Source organism: Oncorhynchus tshawytscha, linkage group LG10, assembly GCF_018296145.1.
Source record: "Oncorhynchus tshawytscha isolate Ot180627B linkage group LG10, Otsh_v2.0, whole genome shotgun sequence".
Taxonomy (NCBI): Eukaryota; Metazoa; Chordata; class Actinopteri; order Salmoniformes; family Salmonidae; genus Oncorhynchus; species Oncorhynchus tshawytscha.
This window is the reverse complement of record NC_056438.1, coordinates 3,114,549-3,137,143: the sequence shown is the minus strand read 5'-3', so window position 1 is coordinate 3,137,143 and position 22,595 is coordinate 3,114,549. Positions and strand designations below refer to the sequence as shown.

General features: G+C 45.8%; 2 protein-coding genes across 2 annotated transcripts in view; one reads left to right on the top strand and one right to left on the bottom strand.

Annotated features, from left to right (window-relative positions):
• Nucleotides 1-879, bottom strand: part of LOC112241289 (mothers against decapentaplegic homolog 1) — a 29,113-nt gene extending 28,234 nt beyond the window's left edge. The window contains exon 1 of the mRNA XM_042328009.1: nucleotides 670-879. The gene's annotated coding sequence lies outside the window, so the exon portion shown is untranslated. The remainder of the gene's footprint in view (nucleotides 1-669) is intronic.
• A 397-nt stretch (nucleotides 880-1,276) lies between these two features.
• Nucleotides 1,277-22,595, top strand: part of otud4 (OTU deubiquitinase 4) — a 30,279-nt gene continuing 8,960 nt past the window's right edge. The window contains exons 1-12 of the mRNA XM_042328005.1: nucleotides 1,277-1,841; nucleotides 2,371-2,454; nucleotides 2,998-3,048; nucleotides 3,174-3,220; nucleotides 3,610-3,682; nucleotides 3,781-3,862; nucleotides 7,428-7,602; nucleotides 13,557-13,605; nucleotides 15,178-15,283; nucleotides 17,433-17,497; nucleotides 17,629-17,729; nucleotides 17,826-17,935. Of these exons, the coding sequence (XP_042183939.1) occupies nucleotides 1,695-1,841; nucleotides 2,371-2,454; nucleotides 2,998-3,048; nucleotides 3,174-3,220; nucleotides 3,610-3,682; nucleotides 3,781-3,862; nucleotides 7,428-7,602; nucleotides 13,557-13,605; nucleotides 15,178-15,283; nucleotides 17,433-17,497; nucleotides 17,629-17,729; nucleotides 17,826-17,935 (1,090 nt within the window). The 5' untranslated portion in view covers nucleotides 1,277-1,694. The remainder of the gene's footprint in view (nucleotides 1,842-2,370; nucleotides 2,455-2,997; nucleotides 3,049-3,173; nucleotides 3,221-3,609; nucleotides 3,683-3,780; nucleotides 3,863-7,427; nucleotides 7,603-13,556; nucleotides 13,606-15,177; nucleotides 15,284-17,432; nucleotides 17,498-17,628; nucleotides 17,730-17,825; nucleotides 17,936-22,595) is intronic.

Below are 22,595 nucleotides of genomic sequence, written 5' to 3'. Positions count from 1 at the left end.
ATGTGTCCAGGCACGGACGGCCATGGCGCGGTTTAATTGGGAGATGGAGATGTGTAGGGTCAGGAGAGAGAGTGTTATGTTGCAACAGCAACCCTGCCTTTGCCTCCCCCCCTTGGGACACTCTCCTATCCCGCCTTGTGGAGAACGAAGCTACATTGTTTATGACCGACCAGGAGACAGGCCTGTAGCTTGCCCGGTCTGAGAGCACTTTCAACCGACCTGGGCTTCAGTCAGAGACGGCCTGTCAGTCATTCCAGTGGCGGTCAATGTAATTCAATCAAATGTATTTTGATGTGATCATTGCTACAAGGAGAAATCATAACGACAACAAAAATCCGTTTCTAACTACATCCGACTGTTATTTCTACAGGGAGAGAAAACGGGGTCTTAAAAATAATAACGTTCATCGTTTAACCGATTCTAAACGGATAAACTATTAACTTAACTAAAAAAAAAACGGTTTATGATCAGATAGGCCTACATGCTTTGGGGATAGTCTTGTCTGGATGAGAACGACAATAGAGCGAAAAGTTGGACGACTCTGGAATCGTAAAATAAACTCTTACTCTAGTTTGAGCTTCGAACAAACGATTTAAACAAATAATTCTTCGGAAAAACATAGGACTGTTGTTTATTTCGTATTTAAATTATAGGAATCATTTACATTACCGTGTTTCACACAGACGTTATTTTTGTTTTAAAGCGCTCCAGAACAACACCGGACTCCTCGCCTCCCGCTTGCCGGACTCTAGCGTCACATTAGGGCAGAACCACTGGCAAAACGCCCTCCCTGGGACAGCACCGCGTAGGAGGAGGGGCAAAAACAAATTAGAAACCAAGACACGACATATACATTACATATAAGGTTATATTATTGGGTTTATCGTGTAAGGTTTTCCATTCTCTCTGACATCTAAAAATATATATATATTTTTATAATCTATAAATAACAACATATAAGCATAATATTATTAAAAAAACATGTAAAATATAAAAAATATATATATAACAAAGGATATATATCTCCTCTGGTAACAACTCCTATGATTCATTAAGTAGTTTGCTCGTGTTGAGAGATAATTCACCATCAAATCACAAACAACCTTACAAAAAATTTATTTTATGTTTCTAGACCTTTTAATTTTTTATTTAATTGTATTACTTTCGTTACAGTTTGTTTGGAAAAGAGAAGTAGAATCTGCGTGGGGGCAAGTTGGTTAATGTAGTTCTCTTGGCTCTCTGCCCCTGCGCACAGGAAGGGCGTGTTGCCTACAACTCCCAGCGGCCAGTCGAGTTACCAAACTTCAGTGAGAGTAAAACAGCGAGGAGAAAAACGGTGGACTAAAACGACAAGCTATTTGTTTCGTTATTGTTGGTGAATACATGTTAGCTGTGTCATCTATTTAATTGTACACGATAGCGAGTTAATATAACACCCGGTATATTTAGTCTTTAATTGACAGTCTAGAAAAAATAATAATAATAATGAGACTATAAAGGAATGTTTTGGTGAAAACGAAAGCTTGACGCTTCCACCGAAACAAAACAGCAGTCATATTATAAATACTGTTTCCTGGTATTCATTGCACAGCCTGAATGGAAAACGTTTAATATTGTTAGTTAACCAGAAAGCTAACTAACTCTTAGTGTCTCTAGTGAGACTATCAAGACTCAACGGCATCGATAAACCAACTATGGACGGATGTCAACCAAACATGCGGCAAAATAACAACGAAAAAAGTGTAGAAAAATGTATGGACGAATACCTGAAATCCATCGGCTTTCACCGGAAAAAAATAGCCAAAGACGGGTCGTGTTTATTTCGGGCTGTAGCTGAACAGGTAAAGTCAAAGTTGAACCTTATTCACATGACAAATCAAAGATAAACAAAATATCACAGACTGCTCTTTTTAATTAATAATAAAAAATAAAAAAAAAAGCTTTTTAATAAATTTAACTTTGTTTTAGCTTCGTAGACATTTCCGAATGAAAGTCCTCAACAGTGTTTCACACACACACACACCCTCTCTTTCTTTCCATACACGTGTTTAATCCATGCTGTTTTTTTCACCTACTCATCCTCACGTTAAAGTCCAAACAAACATCATTTATATATTGCAAACATTTTTAACTTGAATAATCTCAACTAATAAAAACAATGGCAACTTTTATTTATTTTGTATTACTTTCAGGAAGACTTGGTCCAGGAGAATTTAGTCGAGTTGTGTTTTTAGCGAGATGGTTGGTTAGCTAAGGTAGCAATCAGTGTGTTGGTCCAGTCTTATGTTAGCCTGCTAGCTGGTTTGTCAAGCCTGAAGTTTTCTAGCTACTTTAGTGCACTATTTTTGACTGGGTTTTCGTGTTTCTCAGGTGTTACACTGTCAAAGCCTCCATACCAAAGTCCGTGCCACCTGTGTGCAGTATCTAAAGAAGAACAAGGAGAACTATGCGGCGGTAGGAAGCTAGTTAATAGGAAGGCCTCAACCAAGTTACCACTTGAACCAACTGCGTTATATTATATTGGCTAGAAGTGACTCTCTGTCTCTCTCTCATCTCTGTCTCTCCCTCTCTGTCTCTCTCATCCCTCTCATCTCTCTCTCTCTCTCATCCCTCTCTCTCTCTCATCCCTCTCTCTCTCTCATCCCTCTGTGTCTCTATCTCACTGTCTCTGTCTCTCTATCTCTCATCCCTCTCTGTCTCTCATCCCTCTCTGTCTCTCATCCCTCTCTGTCTCTCTCATCTCTGTCTCATCTCTCTGTCTCTCTCTCATCCCTCTGTTTCTTTCATCCCTCTCTCATCTCTCTCTCTCTCTCATCCCTCTCTCATCCCTCTCTCTCTCTCTCTCATCCCTCTCATCTCTCTCTCTGTCTCGCTCTGTCTCTCATCCCTCTCTCTGTCTCTCATCCCTCTGTCTCTCATCCCTCTCTGTCTCTCATCCGTCTCTCTCTGTCTCTCTCATCCCTGTCTCATCCCTGTCTCTTTATTGCTCTCCTCCAGTTCATAGAAGGAGACTTCGAGGAATACATAATGAAACTTGAGGACCCTCAGGTAAAGTGTTTATCCGTGTCCAAAACACATCACTGTAACTCCAAACTAATAGGAAGTCCTTTAGGCATTTCTTTGTATGTCTTTCTTTCTATGTAGCTGATTCCTATAAAACATTATTTTTTCAGCACTGGGTGGGAGAGGTGGAGATATGTGCACTGGCTCTGATGTACAAGTAAGAGTTTCATTTAAATCAAATCAAATTTTATTTGTCACATACACATGGTTAGAATTTAGAACTTCATTTACATGGTTAAATAAAGGTAAAATAAAAACGTGTGTTTGTTTACATGTTTGTTTACATGTTAGTAGTTATTTACTGAGACTTAAGCTTGGTCTATGTTCTCTAAATGCATTTGCACTGGCTCTGATGTACAAGTAAGAGTTTTCATCACGTTCATCATCTTGACCTTGTCGTCTTTCTCTCGTAAATGAGATCTTGTTCTCAACTAGCTTACCTGGTTAAATAAAGGTGAAAAAAAATGTGTGTTTGTTTATATGTTAATAGTTATTTACTGAGACTAAAGCTTGGTCTATGTTCTCTAAATGCATTTGTTGATCCAGGAGTGATTTCATCATCTTCCAGACCCCTGGTAAACCTCCTGTTCAAATCACGGACAACGGCTTTAATGACAAGGTAAAAAACAAAGGCACCGTGTTTAAACAACACTTCATCCTGATTTCTATTCACTATTTTTGACCTGAGGCAAACTTTTGTTGTTCTGTGTCCGTTAGGTGCGTCTGTGCTTCCTGAACGGGAACCATTACGACAGTGTCTACCCCATAGCTCATGTGAAGAATGCTGCCCTGTGCCAGTGTGAGTTAAGAACACACACACACACAGTCAGGGGGTTAGATTAATCTGGCCTGGGGTATGGCCCGACACGTCATCGGGCGAAAGTGGTAAGGGAGCAGCGCCCTTCTCAAATAGAACAGGAATCTCTGCTGCTCGGTCATGTTGTCAACCAGGCAGCAGTGAATCGTCCAGATATGTTTTCAAACCAGTTTTCATTAAAAAGGCAGATTAAGAGTTGTTGTTTTTTAAAATCAAAGAGCCAATTCACTTTTTGCACGTGAAAAACACCCATATATACAGAACGGGGCACCTGGGTCGCGCCTGGGAGGGTAGCCTGATTCCAAATCAAATGTATTTATATAGCCCTTCGTACATCAGCTGATATCTCAAAGTGCTGTACAGAAACCCAGCCTAAAACCCTAAACAGCAAGCAATGCAGGTGTAGAAGCACGGTGGCTAGGAAAAACTCCCTAGAAAGGCCAAAACCTAGGAAGAAACCTAGAGAGGATCCAGGCTATGTGGGGTGGCCAGTCCTCTTCTGGCTGTGCCGGGTAGAGATTAGAAACCTAGAGAGGAACCAGGCTATGTGGGGTGGCCAGTCCTCTTCTGGCTGTGCCGGGTGGAGATTATAACAGAACATGGCCAAGATGTTCAAATGTTCATAAATGACCAGCATGGTCGAATAATAATAAGGCAGAACAGTTGAAACTGGAGCAGCAGCACGGCCAGGTGGACTGGGGACAGCAAGGAGTCATCATGTCAGGTAGTCCTGGGGCATGGTCCTAGGGCTCAGGTCCTCCGAGAGAGAGAAAGAAAGAGAGAAGGAGAGAATTAGAGAACGCACACTTAAATTCACACAGGACACCGGATCAGACAGGAGAAGTACTCCAGATATAACAAACTGACCCCAGCCCCCCGACACATAAACACTGCAGCATAAATCAAATCAAATGCGATTTTAAACTTACAGCCTGGAAACAAAACATGCCTGGACGAGGTTAATGGAACCCCCCCTCCTCTCTCTCAGTTTGGGATGAGGTTAATGGAACCCCCTCCTCTCTCTCAGTTTGGGACGAGGTTAATGGAACCCCCCTCCTCTCTCTCAGTTTGGGACGAGGTTAATGGAACCCCCCTCCTCTCTCTCAGTTTGGGACGAGGTTAATGGAACCCCCCCTCCTCTCTCTCAGTTTGGGACGAGGTTAATGGAACCCCCTCCTCTCTCTCAGTTTGGGATGAGGTTAATGGAACCCCCCTCCTCTCTCTCAGTTTGGGACGAGGTTAATGGAACCCCCTCTCTGTCAGTTTGGGACGAGGTTAATGGAACCCCCCTCTCTCTCTCTCAGTTTGGGACGAGGTTAATGGAACCCCCTCCTCTCTCTCTCAGTTTGGGACGAGGTTAATGGAACCCCCCTCTCAGTTTGGGACGAGGTTAATGGAACCCCCCCTCTCTCTCAGTTTGGGATGAGGTTAATGGAACCCCCTCCTCTCTCTCAGTTTGGGACGAGGTTAATGGAACCCCCTCCTCCTCTCTCAGTTTGGGACGAGGTTAATGGAACCCCCCTCCTCTCTCTCAGTTTGGGACGAGGTTAATGGAACCCCCCTCTCTCAGTTTGGGACGAGGTTAATGGAACCCCCCTCCTCTTCTCAGTTTGGGACGAGGTTAATGGAACCCCCTCTCCCTCTCAGTTTGGGACGAGGTTAATGGAACCCCCCCTCTCTCTCAGTTTGGGATGAGGTTAATGGAACCCCCCCTCTCTCAGTTTGGGATGAGGTTAATGGAACCCCCCTCCTCTCTCTCAGTTTGGGATGAGGTTAATGGAACCCCCTCCTCTCTCTCAGTTTGGGATGAGGTTAATGGAACCCCCTCCTCTCTCTCTGTTTGGGATGAGGTTAATGGAACCCCCTTCCTCTCTCTCTGTTTGGGATGAGGTTAATGGAACCCCCTCCTCCTCTCTCTCTGTTTGGGATGAGGTTAATGGAACCCCCCTCCTCTCTCTCAGTTTGGGATGAGGTTAATGGAACCCCCCTCCTCTCTCTCTCAGTTTGGGATGAGGTTAATGGAACCCCCTCCTCTCTCTGTTTGGGATGAGGTTAATGGAACCCCCCCCTCTCTCTCAGTTTGGGATGAGGTTAATGGAACCCCCCCCTCTCTCTGTTTGGGATGAGGTTAATGGAACCCCCTCCTCTCTCTGTTTGGGATGAGGTTAATGGAACCCCCCCTCTCTCTCTGTTTGGGATGAGGTTAATGGAACCCCCTCCTCTCTCTGTTTGGGATGAGGTTAATGGAACCCCCTCCTCTCTCTCAGTTTGGGATGAGGTTAATGGAACCCCCCTCCTCTCTCTCAGTTTGGGATGAGGTTAATGGAACCCCCTCCTCTCTCTCAGTTTGGGATGAGGTTAATGGAACCCCCTCTCTCTCAGTTTGGGATGAGGTTAATGGAACCCCCTCCTCTCTCTCAGTTTGGGATGAGGTTAATGGAACCCCCCTCTCTCTCAGTTTGGGACGAGGTTAATGGAACCCCCTCCTCTCTCTCAGTTTGGGACGAGGTTAATGGAAACCCCCTCCTCTCTCTCAGTTTGGGACGAGGTTAATGGAACCCCCCTCTCTCAGTTTGGGACGAGGTTAATGGAACCCCCCTCTCAGTCTGGGACGAGGTTAATGGAACCCCCTCTCAGTTTGGGACGAGGTTAATGGAACCCCCTCTCAGTTTGGGACGAGGTTAATGGAACCCCCCCTCAGTTTGGGACGAGGTTAATGGAACCCCCGTCCCCCTCTCAGTTTGGGACGAGGTTAATGGAACCCCCTCCCCTCTCAGTTTGGGACGAGGTTAATGGATACCCCCCTCTCAGTTTGGGACGAGGTTAATGGATACCCCCTCTCTCAGTTTGGGACGAGGTTAATGGATACCCCCCTCTCAGTTTGGGACGAGGTTTTGGATCCCCCCCTCTCAGTTTGGGACGAGGTTAATGGATCCCCCTCTCTCTCAGTTTGGGATGAGGTTAATGGAACCCCCTCTCAGTTTGGGACGAGGTTAATGGAACCCCCGCCCCCTCTCAGTTTGGGACGAGGTTAATGGATACCCCCCTCTCAGTTTGGGATGAGGTTAATGGATCCCCCTCTCAGTTTGGGATGAGGTTAATGGAACCCCCCTCTCAGTTTGGGATGAGGTTAATGGAACCCCCTCCCTCTCAGTTTGGGACGAGGTTAATGGAAACCCCCCTCTGTTTGTACCCCCTCTTATGAAGAACACTGCCCTCTGTCTGCCACTGTGAATTGCGATGAGTCATTTCACCATTTTAGGTTTGTGCTATTAGCTGTACTGTTTTGCCTACACCTATGGTCAATGACCACAGACCTGCAACCAGGCAGATCAACCTTCCTATCAACCTTCCTGAACCTTCCTGGAGTACTTGCCTTTGAAATATATGTTGGGGCGAAGGTTTATCTATCAACAGAATAACAAGGCAGTCAACAGGTTGTTTTTACTGATGTTGTCGCTGTCTGTCTCTGTGTGTGTCTCTGTCTGTGTGTGTGTGTGTGTGTGTGTGTGTGTGTGTGTCTGTCCTGCCCTCTCTCTCTCTGCAGCCGTCCTGTACGAGCTCCTCTATGAGCGCGTGTGTGGCACGGACCATTCCGTGGTGGCTCCCTGTCTGAAGGGCGGTACCGGTAACCGTGGTAACGACCTTCTCGAAGACGACCCGGACAATGAGCAGTGTCGTAGCAGCGACGAGTCGGACCTGGAGGGAGAGGACGCTCTCTGGTAGGGACGGCTCTAGGAACAGATCTAGGAACTGTTCTAGGGACAGCTCTAGGAACTGTTCTAGGGACAGCTCTAGGAACTGTTCTAGGGACAGCTCTAGGAACTGTTCTAGGGACAGCTCTAGGAACTGTTCTAGGGACAGCTCTAGGAACTGTTCTAGGGACAGCTCTAGGAACTGTTCTAGGGACAGCTCTAGGAACTGTTCTAGGGACAGCTCTAGGAACTGTTCTAGGGACAGCTCTAGGAACTGTTCTAGGGACAGCTCTAGGGACAGCTCTAGGAACTGTTCTAGGGACAGCTCTAGGAACTGTTCTAGGGACAGCTCTAGGAACTGTTCTAGGGACAGCTCTAGGAACTGTTCTAGGGACAGCTCTAGGAACTGTTCTAGGGACAGCTCTAGGAACTGTTCTAGGAACAGCTCTAGGAACTGTTCTAGGGACAGCTCTAGGAACTGTTCTAGGGACAGCTCTAGGAACTGTTCTAGGGACTGCTCTTTTACAGAACCAAACCCAATGCAAGTCAATGGTGGCAAATGAGCAATTCCATGTTTCATGTCCAAATGATTTAGATTTAAACTTAATTGACACAATCTATTTTTAGATGGGGATGATTTGGACACGAAACATGAAAATGCTAATATGGTTACCATTGACTTGCATTGAATTTGAGCCACAGATGCTATAATGTTAGCATTTGAAACGGTGTCCAGGTTAACCAAAACCAAAGCATGGGTTGCTGTCGTACCGTGTCCATATTCAGCTCACCGGGTAAGGAAACCAATATGTCATTTAGGAATGTGGATGCACAATCCCTTTTTATCCATTAGATAGGAATCCCAGTTTCCGGCAGCCAGTAATAGCTGACTTTTGACAACAAAACTAAAAAATATTTTTGTAAATAATAATAAAATAAATAAATAAAAGTGTGTGTATATATAAAATAAACAATAAAATAATAATTGACAAGCTGAGAAATAAAATTGGGATTTTGTTTAATATCCTCTACATTGATGGACATAAGGCTTTATAGCCTCTACACTGATGGACATTAGGCTTTATAGCCTCTACATTGATGGACATTAGGCTTTATAGCCTCTACATTGATGGACATAAGGCTTTATAGCCTCTACATTGATGGACATAATGCTTTATAGCCTCTACATTGATGGACATAAGGCTTTATAGCCTCTACATTGATGGACATAAGGCTTTATAGCCTCTACATTGATGGACATAATGCTTTATAGCCTCTACATTGATGGACATAAGGCTTTATAGCCTCTACATTGATGGACATAAGGCTTTATAGCCTCTACATTGATGGACATAATGCTTTATAGCCTCTACATTGATGGACATAAGGCTTTATAGCCTCTACATTGATGGACATAATGCTTTATAGCCTCTACATTGATGGACATAAGGCTTTATAGCCTCTACATTGATGGACATAAGGCTTTATAGCCTCAAAATTGATGGACATAAGGCTTCATAGCCTCTACATTGATAGACATAATGCTTTATAGCCTCTACATTGATGGACATAATGCTTTATAGCCTCTACATTGATGGACATAAGGCTTTATAGCCTCTACATTGATGGACATAATGCTTTATAGCCTCTACATTGATGGACATTAGGCTTTATAGCCTCTACATTGATGGACATAAGGCTTTATAGCCTCTACATTGATGGACATAATGCTTTATAGCCTCTACATTGATGGACATACCAGTGGAGTGAAATGCATTTGACTGGTCACGCTTATTGGTCAAAATGTTAATTTACATAATTTATTGGAATTAAATTGGCGCTTTTTTTTTACAGTATATTTTATGAATCTTATCATAGGCGTACAGCATACAGATAGATTTTCCTCTGTCGGAGGGAGTGAGAGTTGCTGCTTCAGCATATCAAACAGCAAGTGTCAACGGAAGGCCTCTTCCTCAGCGCCTCTCGCATCACTCTGCAATGAGCTGGAGGCAGTATGCAGCTTTTTGAAAACCATTTACGTAATTGTAAACGTAATCTGGAACATTTTTACTACATATTATATTAGGCATGTCTTTACCTTGCATTTCAAAGTAGCCTAGTAGTAGTAGTGGGGGGGGGTCAAACCATGTCTGTGGAGGGATTTATATCAACTTTCTTTCGTTGTCCATGTGCCATTTGCTAAATTTCATTGAGGTAAAAAAAATTTTTTATATATATATATATATATATATTTTTTTTAAAGAGAGACCTGGTCCAAACAACAGAGGGAACAGTGTTTGAGACAAATATCAGATATCCTGCAACAACTTAAAGACATTACAAGTGATTCTAGCCACACACACACACACACACTGACTATCTCTCTCGGATTCCAACTGCCGATTCCATGTCTGGGCGTGTAAATACTGTAAATGTACCAGAGAAAGGTCTGTTAATTGCTCACTAGAATATATGCGGTTTAAAGGAATACAAATTAATGAAATATGCTGTCTAGTGCAGTCAGACAATATTCATGTCTTGGCGGCTATCAGAGACTCACTTGGACTCTTCTTTTGAAGAAGCTGAGATCTCTATACATGGATACAATATGTTCAGGAGGGACATAAATAGATATGGAGGGTGGAGTTGCAGTTTACATCCAGAGTCATATTCCAGCTAAACAACGTCAGGACTTAATGTTGACTGGATTAGAGACACTGTGGGTACAGCCGCTGTAGGCTCTGTGGGTACAGCCGCTGTAGGCTCTGTGGGTACAGCCGCTGTAGGCTCTGTGGGTACAGCCGCTGTAGGCTCTGTGGGTACAGCCGCTGTAGGCTCTGTGGGTACAGCCGCTGTAGGCTCTGTGGGTACAGCCGCTGTAGGCTCTGTGGGTACAGCCGCTGTAGGCTCTGTGGGTACAGCCGCTGTAGGCTCTGTGGGTACAGCCGCTGTAGGCTCTGTGGGTACAGCCGCTGTAGGCTCTGTGGGTACAGCCGCTGTAGGCTCTGTGGGTACAGCCGCTGTAGGCTCTAGTTGTTGCATATTAGAGCTCCCATCCTTTCTAGTATTTTGTTCTGTCACATGAAGATATTCGCATGCTAATTGCATTATGGGAACAAACATTTGCACGTAGCCTTAATAAACTATTACTTCACATTATAAAACTTATCAAAAAGATTTTAATCTGAATGTTCTGATCTCTTGCATCAGACTTTAAAAAAATAAAATAAAGAATCATGTAGCTTAAGCCTGCTGATTGTGTGAATTTGGGAATCTATTGTCCCACAACTGTCCCAGAGTCTGTTTGGACAGACAAATCAACTTTCTTACTAGGGTTTGATAGTAGATTGACATGTTGGCATTGACATGTTCCTTACTATAGTAGATTGACATGTTGGCTAGTGATTCTGCTGTTCCTTACTATAGTAGATTGACATGTTGGCTAGTGATTCTGCTGTTCCTTACTATAGTAGATTGACATGTTGGCTAGTGATTCTGCTTTTCCTTACTATAGTAGATTGACATGTTGGCTAGTGATTCTGATGTTCATGTTGGCTAGTGATTCTGCTGTTCCTTACTATAGTAGATTGACATGTTGGCTAGTGATTCTGCTTTTCCTTACTATAGTAGATTGACACGTTGGCTAGTGATTCTGCTGTTCCTTACTATAGTAGATTGACATGTTGGCTAGTGATTCTGATGTTCATGTTGGCTAGTGATTCTGATGTTCCTTACTATAGTAGATTGACATGTTGGCTAGTGATTCTGATGTTCATGTTGGCTAGTGATTCTGCTGTTCCTTACTATAGTAGATTGACACGTTGGCTAGTGATTCTGCTTTTCCTTACTATAGTAGATTGACACGTTGGCTAGTGATTCTGATGTTCCTTACTATAGTAGATTGACATGTTGGCTAGTGATTCTGCTGTTCCTTACTATAGTAGATTGACATGTTGGCTAGTGATTCTGCTGTTCCTTACTATAGTAGATTGACATGTTGGCTAGTGATTCTGCTGTTCCTTACTATAGTAGATTGACACGTTGGCTAGTGATTCTGCTTTTCCTTACTATAGTAGATTGACACGTTGGCTAGTGATTCTGATGTTCCTTACTATAGTAGATTGACATGTTGGCTAGTGATTCTGATGTTCCTTACTATAGTAGATTGACATGTTGGCTAGTGATTCTGATGTTCCTTACTATAGTAGATTGACATGTTGGCTAGTGATTTCGCGGTTCGTTGCTCGTCTTGTTGGCTAGTGATTTCGCGGTTCAATACTCGTCTTGTTGGCTTAGGGAAACTACACTGAACAATAATATAAACTCATCATGCAACAATTAAAAATATTTTACTGAGTTATAGTTCATTTTAGGAAATCAGTCAATTTAAATAGAATTCATTAGGTCCTAATCTATGGATTTCACATGACTGGGAATACAGACATGCATCTGTTGATCACAGATACCTTCAAAATTAAGGTGTGAGCGTGGATCATAAAACCAGTCAGTATCTGGTGTGACCACCATTTGCCTCATGCAGCGTGACACATCTCCTTCACATAGAGTTGATCAGGCTGTTGATTGTGGCCTGTGGAATGTTGTCCCACTCCTAATGGCTGTGTGAAGTTGCTGGATATTGGCGGGAACTGGAACAGTGTCGTACACGTCGATCCAGAGCATCCCGAACATGCTCAATGGGTGACATGTCTGGTGAGAATGTGGGCCATTGAAAAACTGGGACATTCTCAGCTTCCAGGAATTGTGTACAGATCCTTGCGACATGGGCCTGTGCATTATCATGCTGAAACCTGAGGTGATGACGGCGGATGAATGGCACGATAATGGGCCTCAGGATCTCATCACGGTATCTTTGTGCCATCAATAGCTTATGCCTGCCCATACCATAACCCCACCGCCACCATGGGGCACTCTGGTTACAACCTGACATCAGCAAACCGCTCACCCACACGACACCATACACGCTGTCTGCCATCTGCCCTGTACAGTTGAAACCGGGATTCATCCGTGAAGAGCACACTTCTCCAGTGTGCCAGTGGCCATCGAAGGTGAACATTTGCCCACTGAAGTCTGTTACGACGCCGAACTGCAGTCAGGTCAAGACCCTGGTGAGGACGGCGAGTTTCCCTGAGACTGTTTCTGACAGTTTGTGAAGAACTTCTTTGGTTGTGAAAACCCACAGTTTCATCAGATGTCCGGGTGGCTGATCTCAGACGAACCTACGGGTGAAGAAGCCTGATGTGGAGGTCCTGGCGTGGTTACACGTGGTCTGCAATTGTGAGGCCGGTTGGACATACCGCCAAATTCTCTAAAACGATGTTGGTGGCGGCTCATGGTAGAGAAATTAACATCTGGTGGACATTCCTGCAGTCAGCATTCCAATTGCACGCTCCCTCAAAACTTGAGACATCTGTGGCATTGTGTTGTGTGACAGAACTTCACATTTTAGAGTGGCCTTTTATTGTCCCCAGCCCAAGGTGCACCTGTGTAATCATCATGCTGTTTAATCTGCTTCTTGATATGCCACACCTGTCAGGTGGATGGATTCTCTTGGCAAAAAACCAACAGGGATGTAAACAAATTTGTGACGTGAAATTTGAGAAGAAAAATAAGCTTTTTTTCTGGGATCTGATATTTCAGCTCATGAAACGTTGTACCACTTTACGTTCATATGCGTTCATATTTTTTGTTCAGTATAGATGTGGACAGTTATTTTTATCAGAATTTTCTAAGGATTGCACAAATCATTGCATCCTCGATTTTGCATGTTCTGTTCATGTGAATTACCATATTCTAAATCTTAATGATTTACTATATTATCTAATCGGCTTTAAGCACTAAATTAATTTGGGTCCGGTAAATTTCTCAAATGTTCAGTAAATAAAAAACGCGACCGGTTAAATGTCCGTCGCCACGGAAACCCGGGTCTGAATATATAATATTTATGTCGTTGTGATCCACAGGAGCCAGGATGGACCGGCTGGACCTGCAGCCCGGGGACTCACCGTTAAGGTAACTATAGGGCGCACACAGTAGAGTAGGCTTCTTTCTCTGTTCTCTCTGTTATTGATCCCTCTCGGTTTATTGGTTATTGATTTGTAATGAACGGTTATGTTACATTGGTATCCTGAACGTTTCAATATCCCGAACGGAAAAAAATTCAAATCAACAATGCAGCTGGCTACTCTCTTTTCGCTGATGATGCCAGTGTGTGTTCAGTCTTCGGTCTGTCCTTTAGAATATCCTAGCCAGCATAAGGCGGCACTACATCGCGTTGAGGTGTCACTACAGCCCCGGGTTTGATCCCAGGCTGTGTCACAGCTGGCCCCATGAGGCGGCGCACAGTTGGCCCAGCGTCGTCCGGTTCAGGGGATGGTTTGGCCGGCCTGGGGTTTCCTTGTCCCATCGCACTCTTGCGACTCCTTATGGCGGCGGGCCTGCAAGCTGATTTCGGTCGGCCAGTTGGACTGTGTTTCCCTCCGACGCATTGGCTTCTGGGTTAAGCGAGAGGTGTGTCAAGAAGCAGTGTGAAGCTGTCATCAAGGCAATGGGTGGCTTCTTTGAAGAATCTCATCAAATATATTTTGATTTAAGTTTTTTTTGGTTTCTACATGATTCCATATGTGTTATTTCATAGTTTTGATGTCTTCACTATTATTCTACAATGTAGAAAATAGTAAAAATAAAGAAAAACCCTGGAATGAGTTGAGTGTCCAAACCTTTTGATTGGTACTGTGTGTATATCTATATATAAAAATAAAAAAATCATATATTTATTATATATTTTATTTATTTATGTCCTATAAATAGCCTATCCTAGGAGTGGATTCAAAAAAATTAGTTTTCTATTTTTTTTGTTGCCAGGCAGAAGGCAGGCAGCTCTATTATTTGATTGACAGTTCTGGTTGCCTAGTGATGGAAGTTAGTCCCGCTTCAGAAGCGGTACTCCTTTACAGACGAGTTAAATGGTGCATCGACCATTAACCAGGGAAGTTATTACAAATATATATATTTTTGTTGTCTGAATCTAAAAAGCCGTAGTGAACCCTTCCAGACAAACAAGGCGTAGCCGACGCGCTTTCAAAGGTATATGACTGCGGTAGAATTCAGGCTGTTCTGGAGGCGAAGGGGGGTACGACCCAGTACTAATAACGGGCCTAATTGGACCAGTACTAGATGGGTGTATCTAATAAACTGTGGTCTACAGCCTAATTGGACCAGTACTAGATGGGTGTATCTAATAAACTGTGGTCTACAGCCTAATTGGACCAGTACTAGATGGGTGTATCTAATAAACTGTGGTCTACAGCCTAATTGGACCAGTACTAGATGGGTGTATCTAATAAACTGTGGTCTACAGCCTAATTGGACCAGTACTAGATGGGTCTATCTAATAAACTGTGGTCTACGCCCTAATTGGACCGTTATTCTGCATTGTGAATTTACGTGTAATTTAATCATTTTTTTCCCTTCTAGTTTGAATTATTATTATTTTTTTATGGCAGTTTAAACGTTATTAAGCAGAATTGTAAATTTGTCACATCCCTGGTCGTTTATTGGTTTGGTTATTGCTGTGTGTTTCAGGGTCGAGGAAGTCGAGGCCCACCCTTCTCCAACAGGGTCCGACGTTCTCTCAACCCCTTCCTCTACAGAAACACTGAGTACGATGTCTGGGTCAAGTCCAAGAGAGGTACGTTTTTAAGATACTTCCTTTTAAATCCAATTCCCATCAATTACCTCAAGAAGGATTTCAGGCATTTAAAAGACGGGGATATAGAAAGCACTTTGTCCAGACAGCTGATACAGCAGTCGGTCATCTGTACGTGCTGTCAACCTATGAGCCGGTCATCTGTACGTGCTGTCAACCTATGAGTCGGTCATCTGTAAGTGCTGTCAATTTATGTACGGCGGCTAGCCTAGCGGTTAAGGTCACTGGTTCAGGATCCCCTAAACAGGCAACAACTGTTCCCCGGGCGCTGGTGACGTTGATTAGGGCAGCCCCCCCACACTGCTCTGATTTAGGGGTTAAATGCAGAAGATGCATTTCCAGAGAATGTCAAGGTTAATATACACATGCATTAAAACATTTTGTTTTACCTTTATTTAACCAGCAAGTCAGTTAAGAACAAATTCTTATTTTCAATGACGGCCTACCGGGGAACAGTGGGGTTAACTGCCTTGTTCAGGGGAACAGTGGGGTTAACTGCCTTGTTCAGGGGAACAGTGGGGTTAACTGCCTTGTTCAGGGGAACAGTGGGGTTAACTGCCTTGTTCAGGGGAACAGTGGGGTTAACTGCCTTGTTCAGGGGAACAGTGGGGTTAACTGCCTTGTTCAGGGGCAGAAAGACAGAGATTTTTACTTTGTCAGCTCGGGGATTCGATCTTGATACCTTTCGGTTACTAGTACAACACCGTAACCACTAGGATACCTGCCTCCCCCGATGACCAAGAGTATTTGGACACCTGCTCATTGAACATCTCATTCCAAAATCATGGGCATTAATATGGAGTTGGTCCCCCTTTGCTGCTATAACAGCCTCCACTATTCTGGGAAGGCTTTCCACTAGATGTAGGAACATTGCTGCTATAACAGCCTCCACTCTTCTGGGGCTATAACAGCCTCCACTCTTCACTAGATGATGGAACATTGCTGCTATAACAGCCTCCATTCCACTAGATGTTGGAACATTGCTGCTATAACAGCCTCTACTCTTCTGGGAAGGCTTTCCACTAGATGTTGGAACATTGCTGCAGGGACTTGCTTCCATTCAGCCACAAGAGCATTAGTGAGGTCGGGCACTGATGTTGGGTGATTAGGCCTGGCTCACAGTCGGTGTTCCAATTCATCCCAAAGGTGTTCGATGGGGTTGAAGTCAGGGCTCTGCAGGCAAGTCCAGTTCTTCCACACCGATCTCAACAAACCATTTCTGTATGGACAACGCTTTGTGCATCGGGGACATTGTCATGCTGAAACAGGAAAGGGCCTCGCCCAAACTATAGCCACAAAGTTGGAATCACAGAATCGTGTAGAATGTAATTGGGTGCTCTAGTGTTAAAATGTCCCTTCACTGGAACTAAGGGGCCCGATCCATGAAAAAACAGCCCTAGACCATTATTCCTCCTCCACCGAACTTTACAGTTGGCAATATGCATAGGGGCAGGTAGCGTTCTCCTGGCATCCTCCAAACCCAGATCTGTCAGATGGTGACACGTGATTCATCACTCCAGATCTGTCTGTCGGACTGCCAGATGGTGACACGTGATTCATCACTCCAGAGCTGTCTGTCGGACTGCCAGATGGTGACACGTGATTCATCACTCCAGATCTGTCTGTCGGACTGCCAGATGGTGACACGTGATTCATCACTCCAGATCTGTCTGTCGGACTGCCAGATGGTGACACGTGTTTCATCACTCCAGATCTGTCTGTCGGACTGCCAGATGGTGACACGTGTTTCATCACTCCAGATCTGTCTGTCGGACTGCCAGATGGTGACACGTGATTCATCACTCCAGATCTGTCTGTCGGACTGCCAGATGGTGACACGTGATTCATCACTCCAGAGCTGTCTGTCGGACTGCCAGATGGTGACACGTGATTCATCACTCCAGATCTGTCTGTCGGACTGCCAGATGGTGACACGTGATTCATCACTCCAGATTTTGTATTTTTTTATGCAGTCAAATACAAAAGTTTTTATTTTTTGGGGCCTAATAGTTTTTCAATAGTCTTTTTTTTGTTTATAGTAAATGACAATTGAAAACAATAACCTTGGTACCTGTGGCGGTGTCATGGTGATCTTGTTCACCTCTTATAACTTGGTTACTTCCTGTTTCAGCTCAGCAGAAGCTGGATTTCTGCATCGCCGCTGGGATGCAGTATACAGTGGGAGACAAGTGCAAGGTACGGTGTGTGTGTGTGTGTCTCGGTGTGTGTGTGTGTGTGTGTCTCGGTGTGTGTGTGAGGTCTTCTCTCTACTGACTTTTTTTGTGTGGATGCTCTCTGATAGTGTAGTTCTGTCCCGCCCCCTCTAGGTTCGCCTTGACAACGGTGGGCGTTACTATGGCGCCTACATCCAGGAAGTGTCGCCTGACAACGGGCCCGTCACTGTCTTCATAGAGGAACTGGGCAAGAAGTAGGTCATCTCTCCTCTCCTTATATTATCTTTGTTCTCTGATTTACTCTTTTTTAAATATTTTTTTATATAACATTAATTTGTGTGTTTGTCCAGACACACTGTGTCCCTCTGGAACCTGCGTCCACCCACAGATGATACGTTGTCTTGGAGCACGGTGGCCCGAGACGGAAAGAGACTGAACAACGGCTCTGCTCCAAACTCTGGTAAGGACAACTGTCCCCTAGCCCCCTAATCTCTGTTAAGGGCCTTAAACATGTCCCCTACGTCTGCCCCCTAGTCTTTGGTAAGGGCATTACCCATGTCCCCTACGTCTGCCCCCTAGTCTTTGGTAAGGGCATTACCCATGTCCCCTACGTCTGCCCCTAGTCTTTGGTAAGGGCATTACCCATGTCCCCTACGTCTGCCCCCTAGTCTTTGGTGAGGGCATTACCCATGTCCCCTACGTCTGCCCCCTAGTCTTTGGTGAGGGCATTACCCATGTCCCCTACGTCTGCCCCCTAGTCTTTGGTGAGGGCATTACCCATGTCCCCTACGTCTGCCCCCTAGTCTTTGGTGAGGGCATTACCCATGTCCCCTACGTCTGCCCCCTAGTCTTTGGTGAGGGCATTACCCATGTCCCCTACGTCTGCCCCCTAGTCTTTGGTAAGGGCATTACCCATGTCCCCTACGTCTGCCCCCTAGTCTTTGGTAAGGGCATTACCCATGTCCCCTACGTCTGCCCCCTAGTCTTTGGTAAGGGCATTACCCATGTCCCCTACGTCTGCCCCCTAGTCTTTGGTAAGGGCATTACCCATGTCCCCTACGTCTGCCCCCTAGTCTTTGGTAAGGGCATTACCCATGTCCCCTACGTCTGCCCCCTAGTCTTTGGTAAGGGCATTACCCATGTCCCCTACGTCTGCCCCCTAGTCTTTGGTAAGGGCATTACCCATGTCCCCTACGTCTGCCCCCTAGTCTTTGGTAAGGGCATTACCCATGTCCCCTACGTCTGCCCCCTAGTCTTTGGTAAGGGCATTACCCATGTCCCCTACGTCTGCCCCCTAGTCTTTGGTAAGGGCATTACCCATGTCCCCTACGTCTGCCCCCTAGTCTTTGGTAAGGGCATTACCCATGTCCCCTACGTCTGCCCCCTAGTCTTTGGTAAGGGCATTACCCATGTCCCCTACGTCTGCCCCCTAGTCTTTGGTAAGGGCATTACCCATGTCCCCACGTCTGCCCCCTAGTCTTTGGTAAGGGCATTACCCATGTCCCCTACGTCTGCCCCCTAGTCTTTGGTAAGGGCATTACCCATGTCCCCTACGTCTGCCCCCTAGTCTTTGGTAAGGGCATTACCCATGTCCCCTACGTCTGCCCCCTAGTCTTTGGTAAGGGCATTACCCATGTCCCCACGTCTGCCCCCTAGTCTTTGGTAAGGGCATTACCCATGTCCCCTACGTCTGCCCCCTAGTCTTTGGTAAGGGCATTACCCATGTCCCCTACGTCTGCCCCTAGTGTTTGGTGAGGGCATTACCCATGTCCCCTACGTCTGCCCCCTAGTGTTTGGTGAGGGCATTACCCATGTCCCCTACGTCTGCCCCCTAGTGTTTGGTGAGGGCATTACCCATGTCCCCTACGTCTGCCCCTAGTGTTTGGTGAGGGCATTACCCATGTCCCCTACGTCTGCCCCCTAGTCTTTGGTGAGGGCATTACCCATGTCCCCTACGTCTGCCCCCTAGTCTTTGGTGAGGGCATTACCCATGTCCCCTGTCTGCCCCCTAGTCTTTGGTGAGGGCATTACCCATGTCCCCTACGTCTGCCCCCTAGTCTTTGGTGAGGGCATTACCCATGTCCCCTACGTCTGCCCCCTAGTGTTTGGTGAGGGCATTACCCATGTCCCCTACGTCTGCCCCCTAGTGTTTGGTGAGGGCATTACCCATGTCCCCTACGTCTGCCCCCTAGTGTTTGGTGAGGGCATTACCCATGTCCCCTGTCTGCCCCCTAGTGTTTGGTGAGGGCATTACCCATGTCCCCTGACGTCTGCCCCCTAGTGTTTGGTGAGGGCATTACCCATGTCCCCTACGTCTGCCCCCTAGTGTTTGGTGAGGGCATTACCCATGTCCCCTGTCTGCCCCCTAGTGTTTGGTGAGGGCATTACCCATGTCCCCTACGTCTGCCCCCTAGTGTTTGGTGAGGGCATTACCCATGTCCCCTGTCTGCCCCTAGTGTTTGGTGAGGGCATTACCCATGTCCCCTTCTGCCCCCTAGTGTTTGGTGAGGGCATTACCCATGTCCCCTACGTCTGCCCCCTAGTGTTTGGTGAGGGCATTACCCATGTCCCCTACGTCTGCCCCTAGTGTTTGGTGAGGGCATTACCCATGTCCCCTACGTCTGCCCCTAGTGTTTGGTGAGGGCATTACCCATGTCCCCTACGTCTGCCCCCTAGTGTTTGGTGAGGGCATTACCCATGTCCCCTACGTCTGCCCCCTAGTGTTTGGTGAGGGCATTACCCATGTCCCCACGTCTGCCCCCTAGTGTTTGGTGAGGGCATTACCCATGTCCCCTACGTCTGCCCCCTAGTGTTTGGTGAGGGCATTACCCATGTCCCCTACGTCTGCCCCCTAGTGTTTGGTGAGGGCATTACCCATGTCCCCTACGTCTGCCCCCGGTGTTTGGTGAGGGCATTACCCATGTCCCCTACGTCTGCCCCCTAGTGTTTGGTGAGGGCATTACCCATGTCCCCTACGTCTGCCCCCTAGTGTTTGGTGAGGGCATTACCCATGTCCCCTACGTCTGCCCCCTAGTGTTTGGTGAGGGCATTACCCATGTCCCCTACGTCTGCCCCCTAGTGTTTGGTGAGGGCATTACCCATGTCCCCTACGTCTGCCCCCTAGTGTTTGGTGAGGGCATTACCCATGTCCCCCTACGTCTGCCCCCTAGTGTTTGGTGAGGGCATTACCCATGTCCCCTACGTCTGCCCCCTAGTGTTTGGTGAGGGCATTACCCATGTCCCCTACGTCTGCCCCCTAGTGTTTGGTGAGGGCATTACCCATGTCCCCTACGTCTGCCCCCTAGTGTTTGGTGAGGGCATTACCCATGTCCCCTACGTCTGCCCCCTAGTGTTTGGTGAGGGCATTACCCATGTCCCCTACGTCTGCCCCCTAGTGTTTGGTGAGGGCATTACCCATGTCCCCTACGTCTGCCCCCTAGTGTTTGGTGAGGGCATTACCCATGTCCCCTACGTCTGCCCCCTAGTGTTTGGTGAGGGCATTACCCATGTCCCCTACGTCTGCCCCCTAGTGTTTGGTGAGGGCATTACCCATGTCCCCTACGTCTGCCCCCTAGTGTTTGGTGAGGGCATTACCCATGTCCCCTACGTCTGCCCCCTAGTGTTTGGTGAGGGCATTACCCATGTCCCCTACGTCTGCCCCCTAGTGTTTGGTGAGGGCATTACCACCCATGTCCCCTACGTCTGCCCCTAGTGTTTGGTGAGGGCATTACCCATGTCCCCTACGTCTGCCCCCTAGTGTTTGGTGAGGGCATTACCCATGTCCCCTACGTCTGCCCCCTAGTGTTTGGTGAGGGCATTACCCATGTCCCCTACGTCTGCCCCCTGGTGTTTGGTGAGGGCATTACCCATGTCCCCTACGTCTGCCCCCTGGTGTTTGGTGAGGGCATTACCCATGTCCCCTACGTCTGCCCCCTGGTGTTTGGTGAGGGCATTACCCATGTCCCCTACGTCTGCCCCCTGGTGTTTGGTGAGGGCATTACCCATGTCCCCTACGTCTGCCCCCTAGTGTTTGGTAAGGGCATTACCCATGTCCCCTACGTCTGCCCCCTAGTGTTTGGTAAGGGCATTACCCATGTCCCCTAGCCACTAACTCTGTGAAACCTCTTGCATTTTCCCAACAGTATTCTTGAATAGCCATTTCCTGCTCTGGATTAGAGAGTCTTTGATTGATCTCTTGTGTTCTAGAATATAGTTGTTTTAGAATGAGCTGTGTTCTGGGAATATAGTTGTTTTAGAATGAGCTGTGTTCTGGGAATATAGTTGTTTTAGAATGAGCTGTGTTCTAGAATATAGTTGTTTTAGAATGAGCTGTGTTCTAGAATATAGTTGTTTTAGAATGAGCTGTGTTCTAGAATATAGTTGTTTTAGAATGAGCTGTGTTCTGGGAATATAGTTGTTTTAGAATGAGCTGTGTTCTGGGAATATAGTTGTTTTAGAATGAGCTGTGTTCTGGGATATAGTTGTTTTAGAATGAGCTGTGTTCTGGGAATATAGTTGTTTTAGAATGAGCTGTGTTCTGGGAATATAGTTGTTTTAGAATGAGCTGTGTTCTGGGAATATAGTTGTTTTAGAATGAGCTGTGTTCTGGGAATATAGTTGTTTTAGAATGAGCTGTGTTCTGGGAATATAGTTGTTTTAGAATGAGCTGTGTTCTGAGAATATAGTTGTTTTAGAATGAGCTGTGTTCTAGAATATAGTTGTTTTAGAATGAGCTGTGTTCTGGGAATATAGTTGTTTTAGAATGAGCTGTGTTCTGGAATATAGTTGTTTTAGAATGAGCTGTGTTCTGGAATATAGTTGTTTTAGAATGAGCTGTGTTCTGGAATATAGTTGTTTTAGAATGAGCTGTGTTCTGGAATATAGTTGTTTTAGAATGAGCTGTGTTCTGGAATATAGTTGTTTTAGAATGAGCTGTGTTCTGGAATATAGTTGTTTTAGAATGAGCTGTGTTCTGGAATATAGTTGTTTTAGAATGAGCTGTGTTCTGGAATATAGTTGTTTTAGAATGAGCTGTGTTCTGGAATATAGTTGTTTTAGAATGAGCTGTGTTCTGGAATATAGTTGTTTTAGAATGAGCTGTGTTCTGGAATATAGTTGTT